Source organism: Pyrus communis, chromosome 2 (genome assembly GCF_963583255.1).
Source record: "Pyrus communis chromosome 2, drPyrComm1.1, whole genome shotgun sequence".
NCBI classification, from domain to species: domain Eukaryota; kingdom Viridiplantae; phylum Streptophyta; class Magnoliopsida; order Rosales; family Rosaceae; genus Pyrus; species Pyrus communis.
The window spans coordinates 32910960-32932443 of NC_084804.1; the positions used below are offsets into that span (position 1 = coordinate 32910960).

At 35.6% G+C, this 21484-nt stretch overlaps 2 protein-coding genes across 4 annotated transcripts; one reads left to right on the forward strand and one right to left on the reverse strand.

Moving 5' to 3' along the window:
* Positions 1-9241: 9241 nt before the first annotated feature.
* Positions 9242-17106, forward strand: LOC137725449 (tRNA(His) guanylyltransferase 1-like). Of its 3 annotated transcripts, none has more exons than XR_011067522.1 (15): positions 9242-9434; positions 9522-9653; positions 9737-9781; positions 10376-10545; positions 10669-10754; positions 11166-11273; positions 12090-12346; positions 12826-12957; positions 13028-13072; positions 13295-13464; positions 13591-13676; positions 14018-14122; positions 14567-14745; positions 15310-15378; positions 16387-17106. XR_011067522.1 is itself a non-coding variant. In XM_068464137.1 (13 exons), exons 1-13 carry the CDS (start codon positions 9331-9333, stop codon positions 14693-14695), a joined length of 1569 nt encoding a protein of 522 aa, XP_068320238.1. In that variant the 5' UTR covers positions 9242-9330; the 3' UTR covers positions 14696-15265. The 3 variants fall into 3 exon arrangements, 1 of the variants encoding a protein (XP_068320238.1); XR_011067523.1 differs by having other exon boundaries at positions 16394-17106; XM_068464137.1 differs by lacking the exons at positions 15310-15378; positions 16387-17106 and having other exon boundaries at positions 14567-15265.
* A 741-nt stretch (positions 17107-17847) lies between these two features.
* LOC137725450 (prohibitin-1, mitochondrial) lies at positions 17848-20689 on the reverse strand. The gene is made up of 6 exons (XM_068464138.1): positions 20552-20689; positions 20055-20242; positions 19548-19664; positions 19077-19247; positions 18702-18914; positions 17848-18283 (listed from the first exon to the last, which is right to left on the reverse strand). The coding sequence occupies exons 2-6, from the start codon at positions 20229-20231 to the stop codon at positions 18092-18094; spliced, it is 870 nt and encodes a 289-aa protein (XP_068320239.1). The 5' UTR covers positions 20232-20242; positions 20552-20689; the 3' UTR covers positions 17848-18091.
* Positions 20690-21484: the final 795 nt, after the last annotated feature.

Below are 21484 nucleotides of genomic sequence, written 5' to 3' on the forward strand. Positions count from 1 at the left end.
TATAGCTCACCTTTGAAGACAGATTGAGTAATTTGTTTATTTATTTTAGTTGCCAATGCTATTGAAATTTTCATTTCTTTTGTTCTTGGTTTGTTTCAACGCAACTTTTCTGATTTTAGGTAGTCTGGATTGCCACTTTGTGTCATCCCATCATAATTTTAATAAAAAAACAAAAAGAAATTATCAACAATTAGTTTATGTTTTGTGTGCACATTAACAATGATTTTAGACCTAAAAGACATGCTTCTCATTTGTTTTTGTCGGCTCACAAGCCACACGTGCGTGGAACAGGTGTAGCCGATTGAAGCTTAAATACCATAAGCCTTTAATTTTAAGCTGGAAAGCTGCAATAAGTAATAACCGTGGATTATTATTCATAAGTGGGATTTTCCCTTGACCAAATGCCGTGTATTAAGAAGACGGTGAGTCAACTTATTTCTGATTAACTTTCACTTGTTTATATTATAAAAAGTTTCCGTCCTCATAAGGTCGACCATCACACGATCCTTTGTCGAACTATGTTGTTCTGGCAAATAATTAGTAGATATTTTTCTATTTAAATTATTATTTAAGAGATTCTCTAGTCAAATTATTAGATGGGTGTTGTAGTTATCATCGTAAATCATGAAGAATTCTTCTCTTTGGCATTTTCTTTCAGATGCTCACGGTTTTTATAAGAACTTTAAAGGAAATTTCTATTACAATCTTTGAAAAATACTTTTTGAATAAAATTTTGTATAAGACTAAAAAGTAGTTATCATCGTAAATCATGAAGAATCTCTCTCTTTGGCATTTTCTTTCAAATGCTCACGGTGTTTATAAGAACTTTAAAGGAAATTTCTATTACAATCTTTGAAAAATACTTTTTGAATAAAATTTTGTATAAGACTAAAAAGTAGTTATCATCGTAAATCATGAAGAATCTCTCTCTTTGGCATTTTCTTTCAGATGCTCACGGTTTTTATAAGAACTTTAAAGGAAATTTCTATTACAATCTTTGAAAAATACTTTTTGAATAAAATTTTGTTAAGACTAAAAACTAACTTGGCATTTAATTGTAATTTTTGAATATTAATGAGGTTGCAATAACTATTTAGTTTTGCCGTCATATTGGCTTAAACCCTATTTCGGACGAATCTGTCATTTTCCACGGCTTTCAACTTTAACATCAGTTTTGCTGTCATATTGGCTAAACCCTATTTCGGAGCAATCTGACATTTTCCACGGCTTTCAACTTTAACATCATATGTAAGGTGACAGCTGGATTCAAAACGTTGTATTTATCGTTCGTGTGAGTCAAAAAACAACGACCAATACGACAAGAATTTTACACCAAAACAAAGTAAACAAAAAGAAAGAAAGAGAGGAAGAAGATTCATTATCAAATAAATTGTCGCCCGCTCTGAAGTCTAAAACAAGGGGCCAACGACCGAAAATTGTTCTGTCATTTTGTCTCTAAACGACTTAATGCCCCATCATCAACCTAAAGAAAATTTTATATTATTTTCTTAAAAGGGAATTGGGAATGTTGAACGTGAGTTGGTGACGAATATGCCAGAAGTGGGTTAAGTTCACACCTTATCTTAAAGGATTTGGATCTGTTCCAGATCTTAATATTCGAAGCCTCCAAGTCAACAAATCTGAACTGCACAAATTAAATTCAACAGTCTTTATTAATTCTTATTTTTTGGCCCACCGTACATAACCAATGGTCTTGATTTGACTTGCACATCAATCAGCGATCCAAATTTGTGGACTTGAAGGCTTCAGACATTAAGGTCCAAATCCTATCTTAAAGAACAAAATTAAAACAAGACGTGGTACAAACTTGACTTTTTATATATTTGGTGATAGATAATATATCCAGATTTTACTTTCCTTATTTTTGGTGATTGATTGTGGTATATCCAGATCTTGGAAAATCATGCCAAAATAGATAAAGCTTTGATGATTTTTCTTGTTACTTTTTTGATAGGGTTTGCATGCATGCCTCCAAACTTTAATTAATCATTCTATCTAGCTAGCTAGCTAGTTGTGAAAGTGAAGTTTCTAGGTCCAAGGTCCGTACTCGGGCCGTAAGGCCGTATCTTATTTAGATTAATAAGGTCTTTGAACACAGAGACTTTTTAGTGTATCGGTAAAACGTCTGGTACATCAAATATAATAATACAAATATTTGAAAATTTGAAAAAATAAATTTTTAATCAATTCTATTATGATATTTAGTATATTAAACCATGCTCTTGGCATAATGAAAATTCTTTTTGACAACATGACAAACCAAAGGCTCGGGACTGCTTCGTTTTTGTAGGTTGCCCTGACCTATTACTCTTTCCTTGTGCCTATTTCACTTTAGGGGGTTGGTTCACAGGTACAACCTTTGTAACTTTATGGTACTCATAGATTAGCAAGTTCCTATTTAGAAGGTAGTAACTTCTTAACTGCAGCAGTTTCCATTCCGGCTAATAGTTTAGTGCACTTGTTATTGTTATTATGAGGTCCAAATTTCATCCGAACTTGTTATATAAAGAAGTAGCTTTGCTTTCTAATTACTGTATGCTGCTATTCCTTCTCTTTTTCTTTTTTTAAAATTTTTCCGTTAATGAAAAAGGTTGTTAAATATCTGAAAGAAGTATTTCGTGTGAGAGTGCGGCTACTCGATATGTCAACACATTCATAAGTGAAGGGTTCTCGCTCTTTTGCGAGTGTGATGCCGTATATAGAACAGCCGTATCAATTAATTTCTTTTTACGAGAAAAATCTTCGTCTGATTTGAAAGCGAGAGTAATAATCGGCGGCAAATGACACGCATAGAGCCCCCATAAAGTTGGGCCTGCATCTAAAAGCAACATTGTTGGATAAATAAAAAAAGCAATGTGGATTGCAAGACGGAAAAGAATCTTCAAACCTTGATGTGATCAATAAAGATCAACCACGATATATATAAGCATGTCAATTTAATCAATCAAATGGTTACTCAAAGGGAGCAGATTAAATTTGTACATGTAAGTGTAAGACTTGTTTTTGTTTCTTGATGTAGAATTTTACCAGGAGCATTTTTGCTCACTATACGCTTAATAATCTGCTACGTATCATTTCATCTAATTATAGTTAAATTTCACATCAAATGTTACTTTTGCTATTTTGAAAAAAAAAACTAATCAATGTTAAGTGAAATGACACATACATATAATTAAGTGTATGATAAGCATGCATAATAGTTTATAGTGATGAGTAAAAATACTCCCAACTTTACCTCTTACATCCTCACACAACTTACATATGGACGAACTTAAAAAACCTAACACATGAACAATAAATATTGAGTGATATAGTGCATATGTGATCGTTGAACTTTACACATGAATCAAGCTACTATAAGACCATGAACTTGAGATTTAAGCATAAAACCATTTGAGAAAGTGTATTTTACCTTTCACATCTTCACAAATGGGCCTCCATACATTTTGACAACACTAGATCGTTTTGTTCTTTAGATACCGTTCACTAAAAAAAATGCTCTAGGCAAATGTTTTAAATGAAGTGAAGGTTTCAACACATGAAGCGGCATCTTTTTTTTTTTTCTTTTTTGCCACAAAGCAGAGCCAGCTTTTGGGGAGTGCAACTGGTTCTATTGCATAGGGTTCCAAAATTTTGGGATCCTAAATTTTTTTTTATTGAATATAATAATATATAAAATAATATTATATAGAAATCCTAATCAAATCTATATATATATATATATATATATATATATATATATATATATATATATATATATCTATATATATCTGATGGGCCCCAAAAGCCATCAGACTACTACCCAAAATCTGTATGCAAATTATATAAAATAATAAATAACAAAGAGCAAAGCTAATCAATTAAAAGTGGAGAACTCCACTGATAGAGGCAAACAATTCAGAGACCCAGACTTATTCTCTCACGTCAAAGTTTAATCATTGCTTCCCTTTTTTTTTTTCTTCTTTCACACCAGACTACCAGAAGTTAGAATTTCAGACAATGTCGCTGGTGTTCCAGTTTACTTCCCATTCTCTCTTTGTCCTATTGTTATATTTACCACAAATTAGTAAACCCTAATTTATAAACTTATGAAATTGAAGAGAAACTTCTGAATCATGAAGACAATTCAACTGATGAGAGTGATGTAGACTTCAATCAAAGTAAGATATCTACTAATTTAAGTATATTGACTTGAAATTTAAAGATTTGAGTATTTCTCATCTATAATGATTTTTTTTTCTTTTGTACTTTTTAGGGCAAAATCAAGAGAAGAGCGGTCACAAAAAGATGCACACGCATTACGGACTATCAGGTTTAATTGTTCATACTTATTATAATTTTATTGTGATCTTATTTGAGATATAAAAGATGGCTTATAATGTTAGATCCCACATCGCCCAAGGGTGAGGATCCTCTATGCCTTATATGTATATACTCACCTCCTTTAGCACGAAGCCTTTTGAAAACTCACTGGCTTTGGATTCCATAGGAACTCCGAAGTTAAGCGAGATCATGCGAGAACAATCCCAGGATGGGTGACCCACTAGGAAGTTCTTGTGTGAGTTCCCATAAACAAAATCCTGAAGGCGTGGTCGGGGCCCAAAACTGGACAATATCGTGCTACGGCGAAGGCATGGCCAGGATGTGACAATTTGATATTAGAGCCACTCCTTGGCCAGAAGTGTGCCGACGAGGACATCGGGCCTCTAAGGGGGGTGGATTGTTAGGTCCCACATCGCCCAGGGGTGAGGATCCTCTATGCCTTATATGTACATGCTCACCTCCTTTAGCACAAGGCCTTTTGGGAGCTCACTGGTTTCGGATTTCATAGGAACTCCGAAGTTAAGCGAGATCGTGCGAGAGCAATCCCAGGATGGGTGAGCCACTAGGAAGTTCTCGTGTGAGTTCCCATAAACAAAACCATGAGGGCGTAGTCGGGGCCCAAAGCGGACAATATCGTGCTACGACGTGGGCGAGGCTGAGATGTGACATATAAGAAGGGCCCCTTTTATGAATTTCGCATAAGCCCCTGAAATCTCAGAGACAGCCCTGCCACAAAGTTGTACATGCGCAATGCAAATTTCTATTGTCATTGTTGTTGAGAATGTTGTTAAACGAAGCTTGGCTTACATTTGCCTTTTATTTTGCTAATTCAAGGGTGGCTGTACCAACATCTTTGAGATTGAATGCTGATTTAATTCGAGCATCTGCCCAGAGAGTTTTCGCGCTTACACGATAATTTTGAATTTTGTAGTGTAGAACATCCTTGCAAACACTTCTAATTAATGGGGAAACTGTTGCATTGCAGGTGTAGGGGAGGAGAGGAACAAAAGCAAGGAAGCAACGAAACAATGACTAAAATCTAACAGTTAAAAACCCTCTGAGTTAAGATAACATGAAACACCACAATATCTTGGCATTAAGAAATAGACAAACTAATGAAAGATCGTACCTAAAACTTAAAAGTCACGAGTCTTGAAAATTTGGCCTGATCCTGGTCAATTCCAAAGCCATTCATAAAATTCAAACTCAATGGTAGGGTCTAGTACACAGAGGATAACCTTAAAATTCCTGATTTTTCCCTCAAGCAAATTATCAACTTTGAATACAGATTATAAACTTTCCAAAGGCTTCTTGTGTTGACTGCAACTTTTGGCCACGGAAATGTGATATAATTAGGAAGATAATCAACTTTTCTGATAAACATTCTCTTATAACTCAACTCAGTTTCACTACGTAACTATTTGCACAAAGGCAATTACTATTCAGAGTGATAGTAAGGGCGATTTCATTGTCCTTGCCCTTGCCCTTGTGCTCCTAAAACGGGTGGAGTTGCTCTTATAACTACCTTTTGAGATACAAGCATGTTAAATATATGATTTAAGACCTCGGAACCTGCAAAACTCAATAGACGCATTTCCTCAAATAGCCTGAGCCGATCCGATCTCCGGGGCCATTGGAAACTAAACTCTACCATTCTGTTCGTGAAGGGGCACCATTCTTTTTGTTGTAGACTGCACCTTACGCATCAAATAAAGGGGCTTTTTATAGAAATGCCTAAAATGCATCCTCATAAATATATCAACCATCATTTGATTATCCAAGGTGCAGTTCAGTAAGATAAACATCCATATACATATTTCACTCCAACCTGGACCATATCTGTTACATTGCACCAAAAGTTGGCATTTCGTATCTTCTCAATTTAAACACTTTAATGCCAAACAAATTGCAGTATGCAGAAAAAGGATGAAAAAACATGAGAAATATATAGTTGTTATGCATTGCAAGAAGCAGCTATTTCAATAAATAGATGGTTGAGGCGATCATATGAACCATGATAATCCAATCACTGTCACTTGCAGGATAACCCATCTAGGCTGCAATCCTGACAATGGGTGAGATTTTTGGCTTATATGCACAAAGGAAATACAGCAGCCTTGCGGCTTCCACCAAGGAATGTTTTAGAATGGTACACCTAAGGCAATTTACATGTTCTACCAAGTGAGATAGAACATCAACAATTGAGAGAACTTATGAGAATTTACAGGATGCAGTTGCAAGTTGCAGCACAGAATCATCCATGTTGATGCAGTTGTTAAATGATACAAACCAAATAAGAATCTGCCAGAAGTTGAAAGTAGGCAGAAAAACAATTATGATGATGTTAACAGCAACAATGGTACTGTCCTGATCATGATCCTCTGAAAGAGAGACACAGAGAAAGGCTAAACGCAGTTCATAACACAAAAAATGACATGAAACGGATAAAAAGAAACTACAGAGTATGTCCACTACTCTAAGCACCAATCAGTTGTTAGCGGTACAACATTGTCAAAATCATATAAGACGGGAAAAGCATAAACTATAAGCAATGATGTTGTACCCTTGAATTCCTTCTCCCACTTCCATCGTGAAAAATCTCTCGATCATCATATGCGATCTCATACAGATTCTTTAAAAGTTTATGAAGATAATTTGTATGACACCAGTATGGAAATGCACCATATAGCTTGTATACGCAGAAACCGATAACCTGACTTAAACATTTCCCTAGTATTCTTCTAAAAGGGAGGAGGGTGAAGTTCTACCACTGTTGTTTAATATGTGTGCTTGCATTTAAATCAATTCATGTACTACTACGAGTTTACACATTTTAGAGGCACAAGTTCTCATTAGGATATCATCCACGCACGATTAGCATAGAAACAGAGAAGTAGAATCCTCTGCTGATCCTTTTGATGCTGGGATTAAGGGATTAAGGGATCAGCCCGATCATTGGCAGAACATCATCATCAAGCTGAGGTCTGAGCTGTGAACTACCACGGTGAAGCGTCGTATCTAGCCAAATGGTAAAATAGAAAGAAGGGAGGAAGGCTTCCGCATTACTACCGTGACGAATTTCTCAACAGATCTGAAAAACATGCTTTGTCGTTTGAAATTTTATTTTTCTGGTGAATAATGCTCCTGTGCAGTTGGTATCTCCTATGGAAACAAATCTCTCAAAAAGGCATTCCAAAGCCACTTAGTACTACGATTTAGTTATATTCATCTTCACTTGTAAGTAAAAGATGTTAGGTTCGATTTTCGCCTGTGCGAATTTGAACCATATAATTGCTAGCTCATTGTGAGGACGACGAATTTTTTGTACCACACAAATTACTTGAATCTTTACGATTTTTACTGAATAAATTCAAAGACTAGTGCCTGGGAATGTGTTACAATAGTCATCGATTTCCTACCCAATTGGATTGTTCTAAAATCTAGAAAAGACTCATCATATTGGTGGCAGTGCAGATGGACCAACCGTAATAATATAAACTACGAATTGCATGTTGCTTCCAAATCAATTAATCAAATGTATGAAAAAGTTGAAAAAGAATAAAACTACTAATCTATGAAAAATTCATCACAAATTTTTTTAATAGATCGAACGTGTTTTTATGCAAAATTCATCACAAATTTTTATTAAAAATTTAAATGCATTTGTGACCGAAAAATATTTTAAATTTTTGTACCAAACATTAGAAACATTTTGATTTTAAAAAAAAATTGCCTTCAGAAGAGGTTGAAATTTTTTGAAATGATGGGTCTAGTGTAAATCCCAATTCAAAAATGTTTCGGGCTGGTTTAATAGCCTAACGGTGGCGAAACACAGTAAACATCGTCGTCTTTCCAACTAGCAGTTGAATTGGAGTGGGAAGTTTACTTTCGCAAGGCTCACTCCATCTCTCTCTTCTCTCTCTCCTCGCTCTCAATCTTCAGTCTCTCTCAGACTCATTCAAACAAAGAAAGCCGCCAGAGGGCAAAATTCAAATTAGGGTTTATTCAATTAGATTTGGGTGGATTTTCTTATTTGTGCCGTTTTGAAATTAGGTAGCTCTTTGCTGCATAAAAAATAATGGGACATTACAAAATTCATCAATTAGAACTCTTGATTTGAACACTTTTTTATGTTTGTCTTTGTCTTGGAACTGGGAACCCTAATTGTCAATGATCATTTCAATTTCTAATGCAGTGTAATATATTTGGCTTTCAAATCCAATTTATTAATTATTTATGTCCAAATCAGTAGCCAATATGCTCTGTAACATTGTTTGATGAACTAAAAATTAGTTAATGACATAATCCAATTGGTCTTCAAATCCTCGGCGTGTTTGGGATACCCCTCGTCAACTTCAAGTCGTGCTAACAATCCCAGTTCGTATCAGTTGCTTATTAGAGTGTATATGGTGTACTCCATTTATATAAGCATATACTGGTGATTTTTTTGTTTTGTTTATTGTTCTTGTTATTATCAGAAAATTGTATTTAATTACAGGTATTGAGTTATTACCCGATGAATGATGTATATATGAGGATGTAAGCTATCCTATAAATAAATCGGAGTTGGGAATTTTACTTTTGTAAACCTCACTTTCACTCTCTCCTTGCTTCTCTTCTCCATAGAATCGAAACTCCGGAAGTGCCCCTCCTTTTTCCATCCCCTTCTCTCACACTCTTTATTTTGTCTTTCTCGTTCTGTAAAAAATTAATATAAGATGTTGATGTGGTAAAAAGTTAATATAAGAGGTTGACGTGGTTTAATTGTGATCATTCAAATAGACAAAAATAAAAAATAAAAAATAAAATAAAGGAGAGGATCTTATCCGAGATGGAGAGGGGCTTTTTTGTCTTTTCAGTCTAAAACCCCTGCACTCCATTCAGTTTATGCGCGCGCCTCAAACCCAAAAGAGGAAGCGATTCTGCGATTGGGGCCTCAAATTTCGAGGCTGAGAGATCATTCAAATAGTTGCAGGGGTGGTGGAGATGGCAAACAGTAAATACGAGTATGTCAAGTCGTATGAAGTTGAAGACGAGGTTTTCCTGCCCAATTTGATCGTTGTTCGGATTGATGGTCGTGATTTTCAAAGGTGTTGACTACTTCTCTCTCGCTCTCTCTGATCTTGAGACGATGTGGATGGTGACGTTCTCCTTTTTTCCTTTTCTTTTCTGGTTAGGTTTTCTGAAGTTCATGAATTTGAGAAACCAAATGATGAGGTAGCTCTGAATTTGATGAATTCATGCGCAATTTCTGTGTCAGAGACATTTCCAGACGTAGTGTTTTCATATGGCTTCAGTGATGAATACAGGTAGTACTGTATTTGTGTTTCGTTTATGTTAACTTAGCTGTAAGAGAGCCTCACACTGTTATTTCTTGGCGCTGTGCTCGCAGCTTTGTCTTCAAGAAGACGTCCAAATTCTACCAAAGGCGTGCCAGGTTTTATTTCTCAACTTTAATTCAGCTCTCCTGGCCTCTGATGCATCTAAGAATTTTGTAAAAATGATGCGTGGGCATTTGAGTTAAAGAAAACAAATATCGGTTCGGAACTAACATGTTCATTTTCTGTACATTATACTAAATCAAATCCAAATTGAAAGTCTCGGGAGAACATGGGGTTGAATAATGCCTTACCCAGCTCTGAACTGTACAAATTAGTTTTTACTACCCATGTCACCCTCTTATTGGAATTTGAAATATTTGAGCTTGATTTGGATCAAGTTGAAATATATATAGGAAGAAAAGTATACTAAAGACAATGTACAATGTATCTCTCTGGGGATGTGAATCTATGTTGGCAAACGCTATATATTCAAAGAAGTAGGAGTTGGGGAGGTAGTTTTTGAGAGAAAATAGGTGATTTGACTTATTAATTCTGGGGATGAAATATAAAAAGAATTATAAATTTATTATCTTGTAGAAACTGACACCAATCTTACTTGGTGGATTATTGTTTTGGTAAATTTGGTAATGGTCTGTATTCAGTTTCAGTTTTTGTTAAGTCATTCATTTATGTACAAATTGTATGTGCAGCAAAGTAGGGACCATTATCGTATCTTTCTTCACCTCTGCATATGTCACAAAATGGAGAGAATTCTTCCCTCATAAGGAGTTAATGTACCCCCCTTCATTTCATGCACGTGTTATACGCTGTGCATCAGAAGAAGTCCTTCAGTCATATCTTTTGTGGAGACAAAACAATTGTGAGTAGTCTTGCAATGATGTTTCAAGTATGGAAGTTACTATACTTATCTTCAACTAATATAGGTCTCTGATTCAAGTAAAATTTTCCAAGTAAATTTCCATTTACATTATGCATTTTGCAGGTCATACAAATAACCTGCATAACACTTGCCTATGGGAGCTAATTAAATCTGGAATGACCAAAAGCGAAGCACTGGACTTACTAAAGGTGGGAAGAATTAATTTTCATTTTATACATTAATTGGCATATTAATATGCATGATTATCTGTGGAAGACACTCGAACTTTTTAAAGTATCAAATATGTCCCTCTAGTTCCTTGTAATTGTATTCATTTTTCTGTCATTTCCATTTTAACATTATGTTATCACTAAATTACCGGATACTCAAATATTTGTATCATCAATCTCTTCTTTGTCATGTTTCAAAATGGCCGAATTTTTCTAGTTTAACCATTTGAGAATAGGTATATGGTAGGAAGTACATATCTTTTGCTTTTGAATGTGGTTTATTTTTCTTCTATGATAAATAATTTTTAACGTTCAAATTGGCATGCTAAATGTTCTTCTTATGCTTGCAGTTTTTTTTTTTCACTTGTCATGCATCTATGTATTCTGCAGGACAGCAGCAAGGAAGAAAAAAATGACCTTCTTTACAGAAAGTGTGATATCAACTATCAAAAATTGCATTCAATGTTTCGACAAGGATCCTGCATTTTGAAAGTAGAGGTAGTCTTTTATTCTGTAGTGGAGTCTATCTTACTCATCTCAGCAAAGGTTTCACTTTTTTGTTTTGGGAAGATTTTAACAATACCACAAGAATTTTACCTCATGTGACACTTGAGCACTTGACTTTTTTCAATTTTTTTTTTTTTTAATTTTAGAGTCAAACTAAACTTCTCTGCCAAAGCAACACCTACTGTCAAGTTGGTTAGAACCACTCTTTCGTATTCAAGCTTTGGAAATTATTATTTGTAAAAAAAAATAAATAAAAAAAAAAATAACAAAATCAATTTCGTTTAGTTTATTATGAGCACATCCTTAGGAATTTGAATTAGTATCTTATGAGTTTCAAAAACTATTTTTAGTTTTGATTTTCAGGGTCATTTGATTAAGTTTTGGTGCATCAAATGATACTGGATTCATGCTGTAGAACGTAGGATATCTTTTTGATGTAGCACATAATAACCAAATTGAAGTTTATGGGGACAATATTTTCGACCTCTAGGAAACAAAATCATGTATATGATCTTGTATTGGAAATTTCTTAGTATAGAAATAACAAACTTGCTCCAAAGTCCAAGAACCTTGGATCTTAACTTGTCTATTTGAAAAGAATTTGGGTGTCTTTATTGGTACAAATACTGTGCTTTTTTTATTTTCTGTTAAGAAAAATATATTTGGTTTGCCAAATCCTGACCACTATGTAATTGGAGTGCATTTCATTTTATTTATATTTTTTTATTTCAGATACATTCTAGTTTGTGATTCAATATAGGTGCCTTCTGACTTCTTATGCTGAGATCTCCATCGTACATTATTCAGGTGTTTGAAGTTGTGAAGCACAATGAAAATGGTTCTCCTGTCAAGAGACTTAGGAGAAAGTCAAGCATAGTCCATTTGAAGAATATAGCTGAGAGAAGGTTTTGGAACAAGCACGCACATCTTCAGAAGGAACTTGGTTGTTTTACAAAGGATATTGGAAAAGTTGAACCTGATTATATTAGGTCCTTCCAGCGTGAAGACAAACTGATCCCATCAACATGGGTTGTAATTAGGATCGATGGTTGCCATTTTCACAGGTAAACTGTTACTCACATGACAAGGTTAACTTAATTATGATCGTTGTTACTGTGACTGTCTTCTCTTGGGCTGCTAATTATTAGGGGTGGTAGAGTCACCTTGTGGGACATCCTTACAAATGGTTCCAATCATAAAATTTTAACAGGTTACAAAAATTGACTTAGATTAGATCACTCTACGAGGAATTCCCATGTTATATTATCAAGTGGGTGCAACTGAAGTATTAGGTCCTTGTTATTTCACCTGTTGTGCAAATCAGACATCTCTTTTAAACATGTTTGTCATCTATCGCATTAACTACAAAGAATAACAATGGTAGTCTCGGCTTTAACAAACTAAGGGATGCAACTTTTCTGCCATTCCGCAATTAACCTACAACTCAGAATAATCAAGTTTTCTTTATGGATACATGTGATTTTTATTGTTAATTATCCTCGAAAGATTCAAGAAATGATTCTCAGTTGTTTGGGTTTGGAAGGTTTTCTGAAGTTCATGAATTTGTGAAGCCGAATGATGAGCAAGCTATCAACCTTATGAATTCATGTGCAGTGGCTGTTCTAAAAGAGTTCCAAGACTTGGTTTTCTCATATGGAGTCAGTGACGAATACAGGTATAGAATATGTTTTGTATCTGAACTTTGTGGTCTATATCATCTGTAATCACATTGTCTGTTATTACAGCTTTGTTTTGAAGAAGGATTCTCAATTCTATCAGAGGCAAGCAAGGTTTTGCTTCTGTCACCTTTCTTATTTCCTAAATTTTGTATGCTAACTGGATACTCTATATGGAGTATAGTTATGCTTGGATTCTAAAATACTGTTTTCACTGGTTTACGGTACTTTGCATCTCTGCCAGGGTTCTTCATAATGTTATCCTTGAATCACTTCTCTTCTCTACAAATCAGATTGATCTTTCTTACCTATATTGGAATTACCAAAATTCTGCAGTGAGATGGTATCTGTTATTGTGTCATTCTTCACTTCCATGTACGTGATGAAATGGAAAGATTTCTTCCCACAAAAAGAGTTGAAGTACCCTCCGTATTTTGATGGGCGTGCTGTCTGCTATCCTTCATATGAAATTCTTCGAGATTATCTATCCTGGAGACAAGTCGATTGTGAGTATTCAGCTCTAAATTTTCCAAAGGATAATAGGTTCAAATTTGTTAAGGTTGCATTAAAATATGAATTTCATCTGGATAAGGTGGTAAATTTATTGGACTTACATTTCTTATGGGTTTCAGGCCACATTAACAACCAATACAATACTTGTTTCTGGGAGCTTGTTAAGTCCGGAAAAAGAAAAAGTGAAGCTCAGCTCGTCCTGAAGGTATATTTGGGACACATTTTTCCTTAATAATGATCTATCCTCCACTTTTATTAAATTTTAACTTTTTAGCATTTCTATTCATTAAATCTTTTATTCTGCTTTCCTTTTATTATTATTATTATTATTATTTTTCTTTTACATGCAATCTCTGTTGTTGTCCAATTTATTTAGCATCTCCTTCACCAAAAGTTGAAAAATAGAAAAAACCAAATTTTTGGCTGTCACATTATATGAGTGCGCTTGCTCATTCAATTACATGTATGATGTGGTTAATCCAAAATCCATTTTATAGTATTCTTGTCATTTCCCTCTCATAATGTTTTTCAAATTTTAATTGCCAGGGTACTCAAACAGGAGACAAAGAGAAATTGCTTAACCAATTTGGTATCGAGTACAACAAATTACCAGTCATGTTCCGCCATGGATCTTCTGCTTTCTGGGACAAGGTTATCTTTCTTTCCTACTTGGACGTGAATGTTTCTTAGTGCTATATGCCAACTAACGTGGTTTGGGCATAGTGGATCTCTTATTGGCAAAAAAGAGAAAATTGCATCTCTTTGTTTATTTATTTATTTTATTCCCTTTTCCCTGTTTAGGATCACACATTTATGAAAGGAAAACCCACATATGATGTTTTTTAAGGAATGGTGGCCTAGCTTTAAGAGGTCTGGAGCCTTGAGTAGATAATGTACCAACTCTCGCCAATAATGTAGGACAATTTTTCTTTGGCCACTAGGAAACACACCAACGCACACATATGAAAGTCGAGACCCACTGAAGATGTCAAAGGGCTAGTCTATCCTTATGGTTTATTACATGCTAGTCCTCTCTATGATTTTCCTGTGGTATGCGGTTTTTTATTTTAAACCTTGTATATTATTTGTATGCAGGAAGACACCACAAGGATACACGAGAACGAAGAATGTAATGGGAATTCTGGGAAAAGAGTTATTGTAGAACATTGTAATATTATTGAGCCAACCTTTTGGGATGCACACCCAACAATTCTTTCTGGGTGACTGATAATGCTGCGAAGCAATGGCGTTCCTTATTTTTTTAGCCATTGAAGGTCCTAACTTTTTCTTAACTACACAAATGTTAGGAAATTTCATCAAAGTTATTTTACTTCCGCTGCCGGTACTGGAGTTGCACATAGCATACACTATTTGGTTTTTGTTTCACGCTTAGATGCTCGTATTCATCTGTAATAACAACACTGTACCAGTATTGGTGTTTATGTTTAATCCACCCAGCAAAGTAGTTTGTGGTACTGGACTTGTATATGTTGCTGCTGATAAAGCTTGTTCACTGTACTTTTTTGGTTCTTAATGTTTTCTGTTCTTACCTATTATTTTAGTCAGATTATGACAATGTAGTTGAGTACAAGCAAGCAGGGAATCCTCATACTTCTTGTGGCACCGTCTCTACATGTTCTTTTCTCAGTTATCCTTGAGCGATTATACTATTCCTTTCCAGTAAATAGATTTTAAATGTGTTTTCAGTTTCACCGACAATTAAATGTGTTAGTTGAATGTGCTTAATATTTTTTTCATGAAAGCTTATTATCTTCAATAAATTTTCTTGCACATCATTATCCAGTTATCTTTGTTGAGACTTTTACCCTGTTTTGAAGTTGAGAAGTGGAAATGAAAGCAGCTGATCAGAGAGGAGGATCAGGAGATACTCCACTGCATGAATTTAGGTAAGTAACTGACCTCTTATTAGAATGTAACAAGGGGCTTTAATTGTAATAGGAGTACCCTGCTGCCATATTCTTTTGATTGGTTTTTTGTTTGCCTTATTTGTTGTGTTTACGTTTTGATATACGTGGATTTAGGCCACAAAAGTTCAGATTGTACATATTGTAATGCTTACAAGTAATAAATCCTTAAACTGGAGTTTAGGCCACAAAGGTTCTACTTGGAAATATACAATATACTAGTATAGTCTTCTATAGCTTCTGTTTACATTATACTCAATTTTATGCATAACATCTAATGAGTCTGCTTGCCTTGATGCATATAATTTTGTTAGGAGGACATGATTGGAACTTACTCTAATGAGGCTTCTTGCCTCGGTGCTCGTGATTGTGAGTCTAGTTAGATGGAATGAAGTTTTTCATGTCCATATAAGGGGCTCATTAATTCTTAATGAATGCCTATTTCTCTTGCATATCTTTGAATCATTTAATTTTGACTCGTGCCAATAAAGCTTTCATTGACGATACCTTCAATATTTAGTAGGGGGAACAGAGTAGCATATAAGTTTTTCACTGAGGCATTGCATCTTGAACTACATCAAATCAGTCACTTATTAGAACTTAGTTGTCTGTCGATTCTTGTATTCAATTCCTAATGGCTCCTACTGAGGGGAAAAGTTAGCATGCGTTGAGTTAAGTGGTTATTTACTTGTGATTAGTATGCATTGTTGGGTTGGTCTTCTAGCTACTATCTTAAGCCTGTGGCATCAGGGCTTGCCATAGCAGGGATACGTAAAAGGGTTTCATGTCGTTTCTGTTTAATTAACTTGATTAACCCTTGTATGTTTTAGTTTGTACTCGTAAAAGAAAGGAATTTGAACATACTTCTACTCTCGCCTAATTCTTCCAAGAAACACTTTATTCTTTGAGTCGCTATCTTCATTCCTTACAAGAGTTGAGTAGAATAACTACTGATTAGCAAGTTGAACTCAATACTAATTTTGCTTGCAGGAATCAGATTTAAAAGCGCGTTTCTTGTGAGCTCACGTCACAGCCTCACATATTGAGCAACGGATATTGGATCAGGTGTATGGAAGAACCAACAACGGAGTGTTTCCTTCCTCTAAAACCGTACAAGGTGGAAGCTGCGAGAGCGCAGCTTTCAGAGCTGTGCGCGGAGCTTCTCCTCTTCTTATCAAAGATAAAGCAACTATTTGTGCGAGGCTGTGATCCTCCTGATGAAGCTGATGATGTCTCCACAAATTCTGTTTATTTTTTTTGGACATATTGAGGTGCTGACATACAAAAATGAAACAAAAAATTTTAAGTGATAAATTTAACTTGTCTACTAAGAAACAAGATTTTATTGGTTTTGGAGACGAACGTCTTGAATGACATAAGGTACTCGAACCAAAGTAAAGGGGGAACTCACTGTGAGACCAGACCTAGCTAGGTGGTATGCAACACCATTAGATTATAACTACGCAGAATATGAGAACCACTTACATGTCACATATACACTTTTACTGTAGCATTTGGTGCCAATCATACGACATCATGTGGAAAATATCTATTGAATGAGAAGCCGCCGGTTAAAAAGACAGAAAGATATGAACTATCGAATGAGAAGCCGCCTATCAAGAAGAGAGCAAGAAAAGAACTGGGATCACAAACTTCCAGTGTGGATGTGATCACTAATTCCATTGATCAAAGCAGCACTCCTTCTGTGTTGCCTTTTGATGAAATTGAATGCAACATGAATCATGATGATGAGTGCACAAGCAGCATTGACGGTAATGTTGCAATGCCGATAAATGATGTTTCGACTCACCCGATATGCTTTGGCAGCGAAGAAGAATTTCTTTTAAGCAATGAAATGTATCTTGGAGAAACTGAGGATTTTTCGTTACCTGTTGAAGCTTCATTGATTCTCGACTTTGAACGGTGGTTGGGAACGGTTGAATCGCCACAGGAGCAACTCTGATGCGATCAGTTGCTTGTGGATGACTCATCGCGAATGTGTGTCTGATCAATATAGGATACACAGAGGTGACGGCGACTGTCTAATTCCCACGGTTTGTGCAGCTACATTCACAGTTTTGATCATTAGAGACGGTGATTTCCTTGTTAACATATAGGATTTGAATTTTTTTTGTTTCTTTTGTTAATGTCTCAGCAAATTCATCGCAACGATGACTGTACTGCCACATTTGTCTTTGTAATGACTGATCAACCGTTTGCAAAACATGCATTCTTTAGTTAACTTACGCTAGAAAAACCGCAATTTCATAAAATCATTCGCGGCCAGTAGCACAAACAGGAAGCAAACTCTGTTGCCTATTCGGCCTGCATACTTCTGGCCAAGATGTGGTGGTAAATTTTCTTCCGGTAAAATCATCACCTTCAAGGCTCAAGAATGCCATGCCTATGAGTGAGATTTATAAACTATCAAACATAAAACGACGCAAAATATAGAGGGCAGGACAATATGGACATCAGATATTATAACATGCGAAACACATAGAAGTAACCGCATCAGAAAAGTTCCATTTGAGTGTTGAGAATTTGCTCTTCGCGAACAGTAATTGCCATGCCAACTAGCGGTGCATCAAAAGACTCAAGTACACTCTAAGTTCCATTGATCAACTCTTCAACGAAATATTTTCACAATTTGAAAAATCTGAAACAAAATTATTACAAGTCCAACCTGCAGTGTCTACTTCTTGTTGATATCCAAATTCATCTCCTGTAGGTTCAACAACAGATCGTCTGAGTTCAAGAAAACTTTGTTTGCGGAATTTGAGATTGTATGTGCAATCTCTCTTGCAGCCTCAATCTTCCTCAGTGTTATAAATGCCGGATTGTTTGCAATAGCTTCACCAATCAGCTTGGCACTTGTCGCCTCTCCCTGACCAACATAGATAATTGATTTAAGCAAAATAAAAGTTTAAAAGGAATAACCACATCCATCCATACAGGAATATCGTGATTTTATGTCCATCTTATTCTGTAAATGGAGTACTTGGACGTAACTAGTTAAATGTTGTTTTATTCTATATACACAGTTGTCTGATTTGTTTCTAAAGATAATGACAGGATTAAGAAATAAAACCACTGATGCTAATTCAAATATGAGCATAATAATAATGAAAAATAAGGATACATCTCAAATTAGGATTTATAAAGTAGTTGTTCATGCACACGGCTTTCCCAAAACTTTCAGCGAGCTATACGCTTAAAAACCAATTTCGGTTTAATGGCTAGTAAAATTGCAATTAAAACAAGACCAGTAGATATTATATATTTTGAGAATGTGTTATACTAACCTCTGCTCTGATGATAGCACTCTTCTTGTCTTGTTCAGCCTTGTCCACAACAAACTTAGCTCTCTCGGCTTCCTGTGCAGCCACTTGTTTGGCCTCAATTGCAGCCGTGAACTCCTTCCCAAAAGTGAGAGTGGTAATTGAGACATCATCCAGCGCAATGTTGAAATTGGCAGCCCTTTCAGTCAAAATCTTCCGTATTTCCCTACTAACAGTCTAAAAACAAAAAGGATAATCAACACTAAGGAAACATTTGAACTTCTACCTCTTCATCTAAATAACTATACAAGTAGACAAGGTATGAAAAAAAGGGGGGGGAACTTCAAAGTGACTAGAAAGGAAAATGAATATATGTATAGCAAGAGCGTTTCTCCCTACCTCTCTCTGAGTAATGAGCTGACTAGCATTATACTGTGCAACAACAGCTTTCAAAGTTTCATGAACAATGGAAGGAAGGACTCTCTCATTGTAATTCTCACCAAGAGTCCTATAAACTGTAGGCAGTTGGTCTGGTAGAGGTCGAGTAAGCACTCGAAGCCCAATTTTCACCTGTACAGCACAATGAGAAAACAAAATTTAACATTGAGGACAAGGACTGCAGACAACATTAACCAAAATAACTAAATTGTCTCTTTAATTAAAATTTTTTGAAAAGTGTTTCCTGATGAAAAGACATGTTTTGAACATAGAGGATACAGGTTTAAATGCTAACACTATGCATACATCACATACATAAAAGAGAATAGAGATTTATCTATTGTCAAAATTACAAACCATGAAGTTGAGCAATATTACAAGCCATGAAGTTGTCAAAATCGTTTAACAGTAAGGAAGGAAAAAGATATCAACCATTTGGAGATCACGGCTCCCAGAAGTGCTCTCCACTAGATGAGGTCGTGCACGGACATCATAAATGACTGGCCTCTCAAACCATGGAATGATAAGGTGTGTACCCTCTGGATAGACCTGAAAGACGTTTCACACGCACAAAGTAAGTCTACAGGTTCTTAGACTCGTCCTTAACTTGAACAAATTAAGCATATGACTCAGGTTAACCCCATTAGTTTTATAACTGGAGGGGCCAACCTCGTTTAGGATAAATTGTCTTAACAAAGGATACAATCATCCTCGGAAGTTTCTCTTCACATAGGATCGCTAATCTGTGTTGGAACAATCTCAATAGACAGAATATAAACCCGTATAAATATAGTTATTAAAGCCAAGAGCTTTTGGGGCTTGCCTTTCAAATTAAGCCACAGTAATACTACATTTGAAAATGCAACTTCGTTCATAAAATCAACTGAAGTATAACCTTGAAATACAGATAAAATGCAAAAGTAGAGATTAGACCATAACCTTGTCCTTGACACCGATTATCCGGTTGAACACAATGGCTCGATGCCCTCCCTCGACATTGTACAGACTGTTGGCAGCTCCATACAAGCCAAGCCCACCAATTATGCCAACCTTAAGCAAAGCAGAAACTGCACCACCACCGGGAACTTTCGGAACCTTAACGTTGTTGAAATTCATATTCACTCTCGCTGTGAAAACATAAAGAATTGAAAAAATACCAAAAACAAATAAAAACAAAACAAAACAAAAATGTAGATTCGGGAACGAAAAATGTCAAGCACCACAATAGTCCATTCAAAATCAAATTCATGGAAGAAAAAAGAAAAAGCAATATAAACTTGAAGCAATTCGGCCATTTCTTAAGTTTGAGCAAATAAAAAGGCGGAGCTGCGAGATCGGCTTCTATCCCGAACCGCAAATGGTTGGGCGGAGGGCGGAGGGCGGCGACCTAGAATCTCATCTAAGAAGAGGGAGGTGGAAGACGAGGAGAGACGAACCAGTGAGAGGTGAGGAACGTAGCGGTCGCAACGGTGGAGAAACGGTGATGAGGATGATGCGGAGGATTCAGGCCCCAGCAGCAGATGCAAGGGTTTAGGGTTTACAGGCAGCGAGCGAGAGAACGCGAAAGGTTTAAGGGGGCCTTTAAAAGGCCTAGAGTATTGGCCAAGTCCCAACTCTTTTACCCAGCCCAAATTTTATAAGGGCCCCATAATCTAATTTTTTATTTTATTTAATGATAACGATGTTCTATACAAATTGGAACAATATATTTTGGAATGTGATATCCACACATCCTTTTTTACTTCCCTCACACCTTGTTAGTTTTTAGCTATCGGATCTGATGAATTGAAGAAGATCAACGGACAAAAATTAAAAAGTAGTGTGTGAGATGTAAAAAGAGATGTGTGGATAGCACGCCCCTATATTTTAGAGAGTTTTAACGAAACACTTATGCTATTATTCAATTTTAACAAAAAAATCACATTTTTACCTCCCACTGGTACTATTTACTACACCTTTATTTGTCATTTTTCTTTAAAATTAAAGTTTTTTTTTTTTAATTTTCATTAGTTTTTCTTCTATTTTATTTTAAGGGAAAGGGTGTTAATCGACCCCAAAAATAGTGTAGGACTAAAAAAAGGCCACAAAAAGCCTAGTACAAGTCAAACCCTAAAGAATAATGTGATGTCCAAGGCCTAGTAGAATTAAAAGTAGGGCTGGAAAAAAAATATTGAAAATCCCAAACCGAATTGAAAAAATTCCGAAACCAAACCAAAAAAAAATCCTAAACCGAAAATCCTGAAAATTCGGTACGAGAATCGATCTCACTTTTCATTTCGTTCGGTAATCCCGAACCGAACCGAAATAAAAATATATATATATATATTATTTAATTTTAAATATATATTTGAAATTGTAACAGTCGCCTA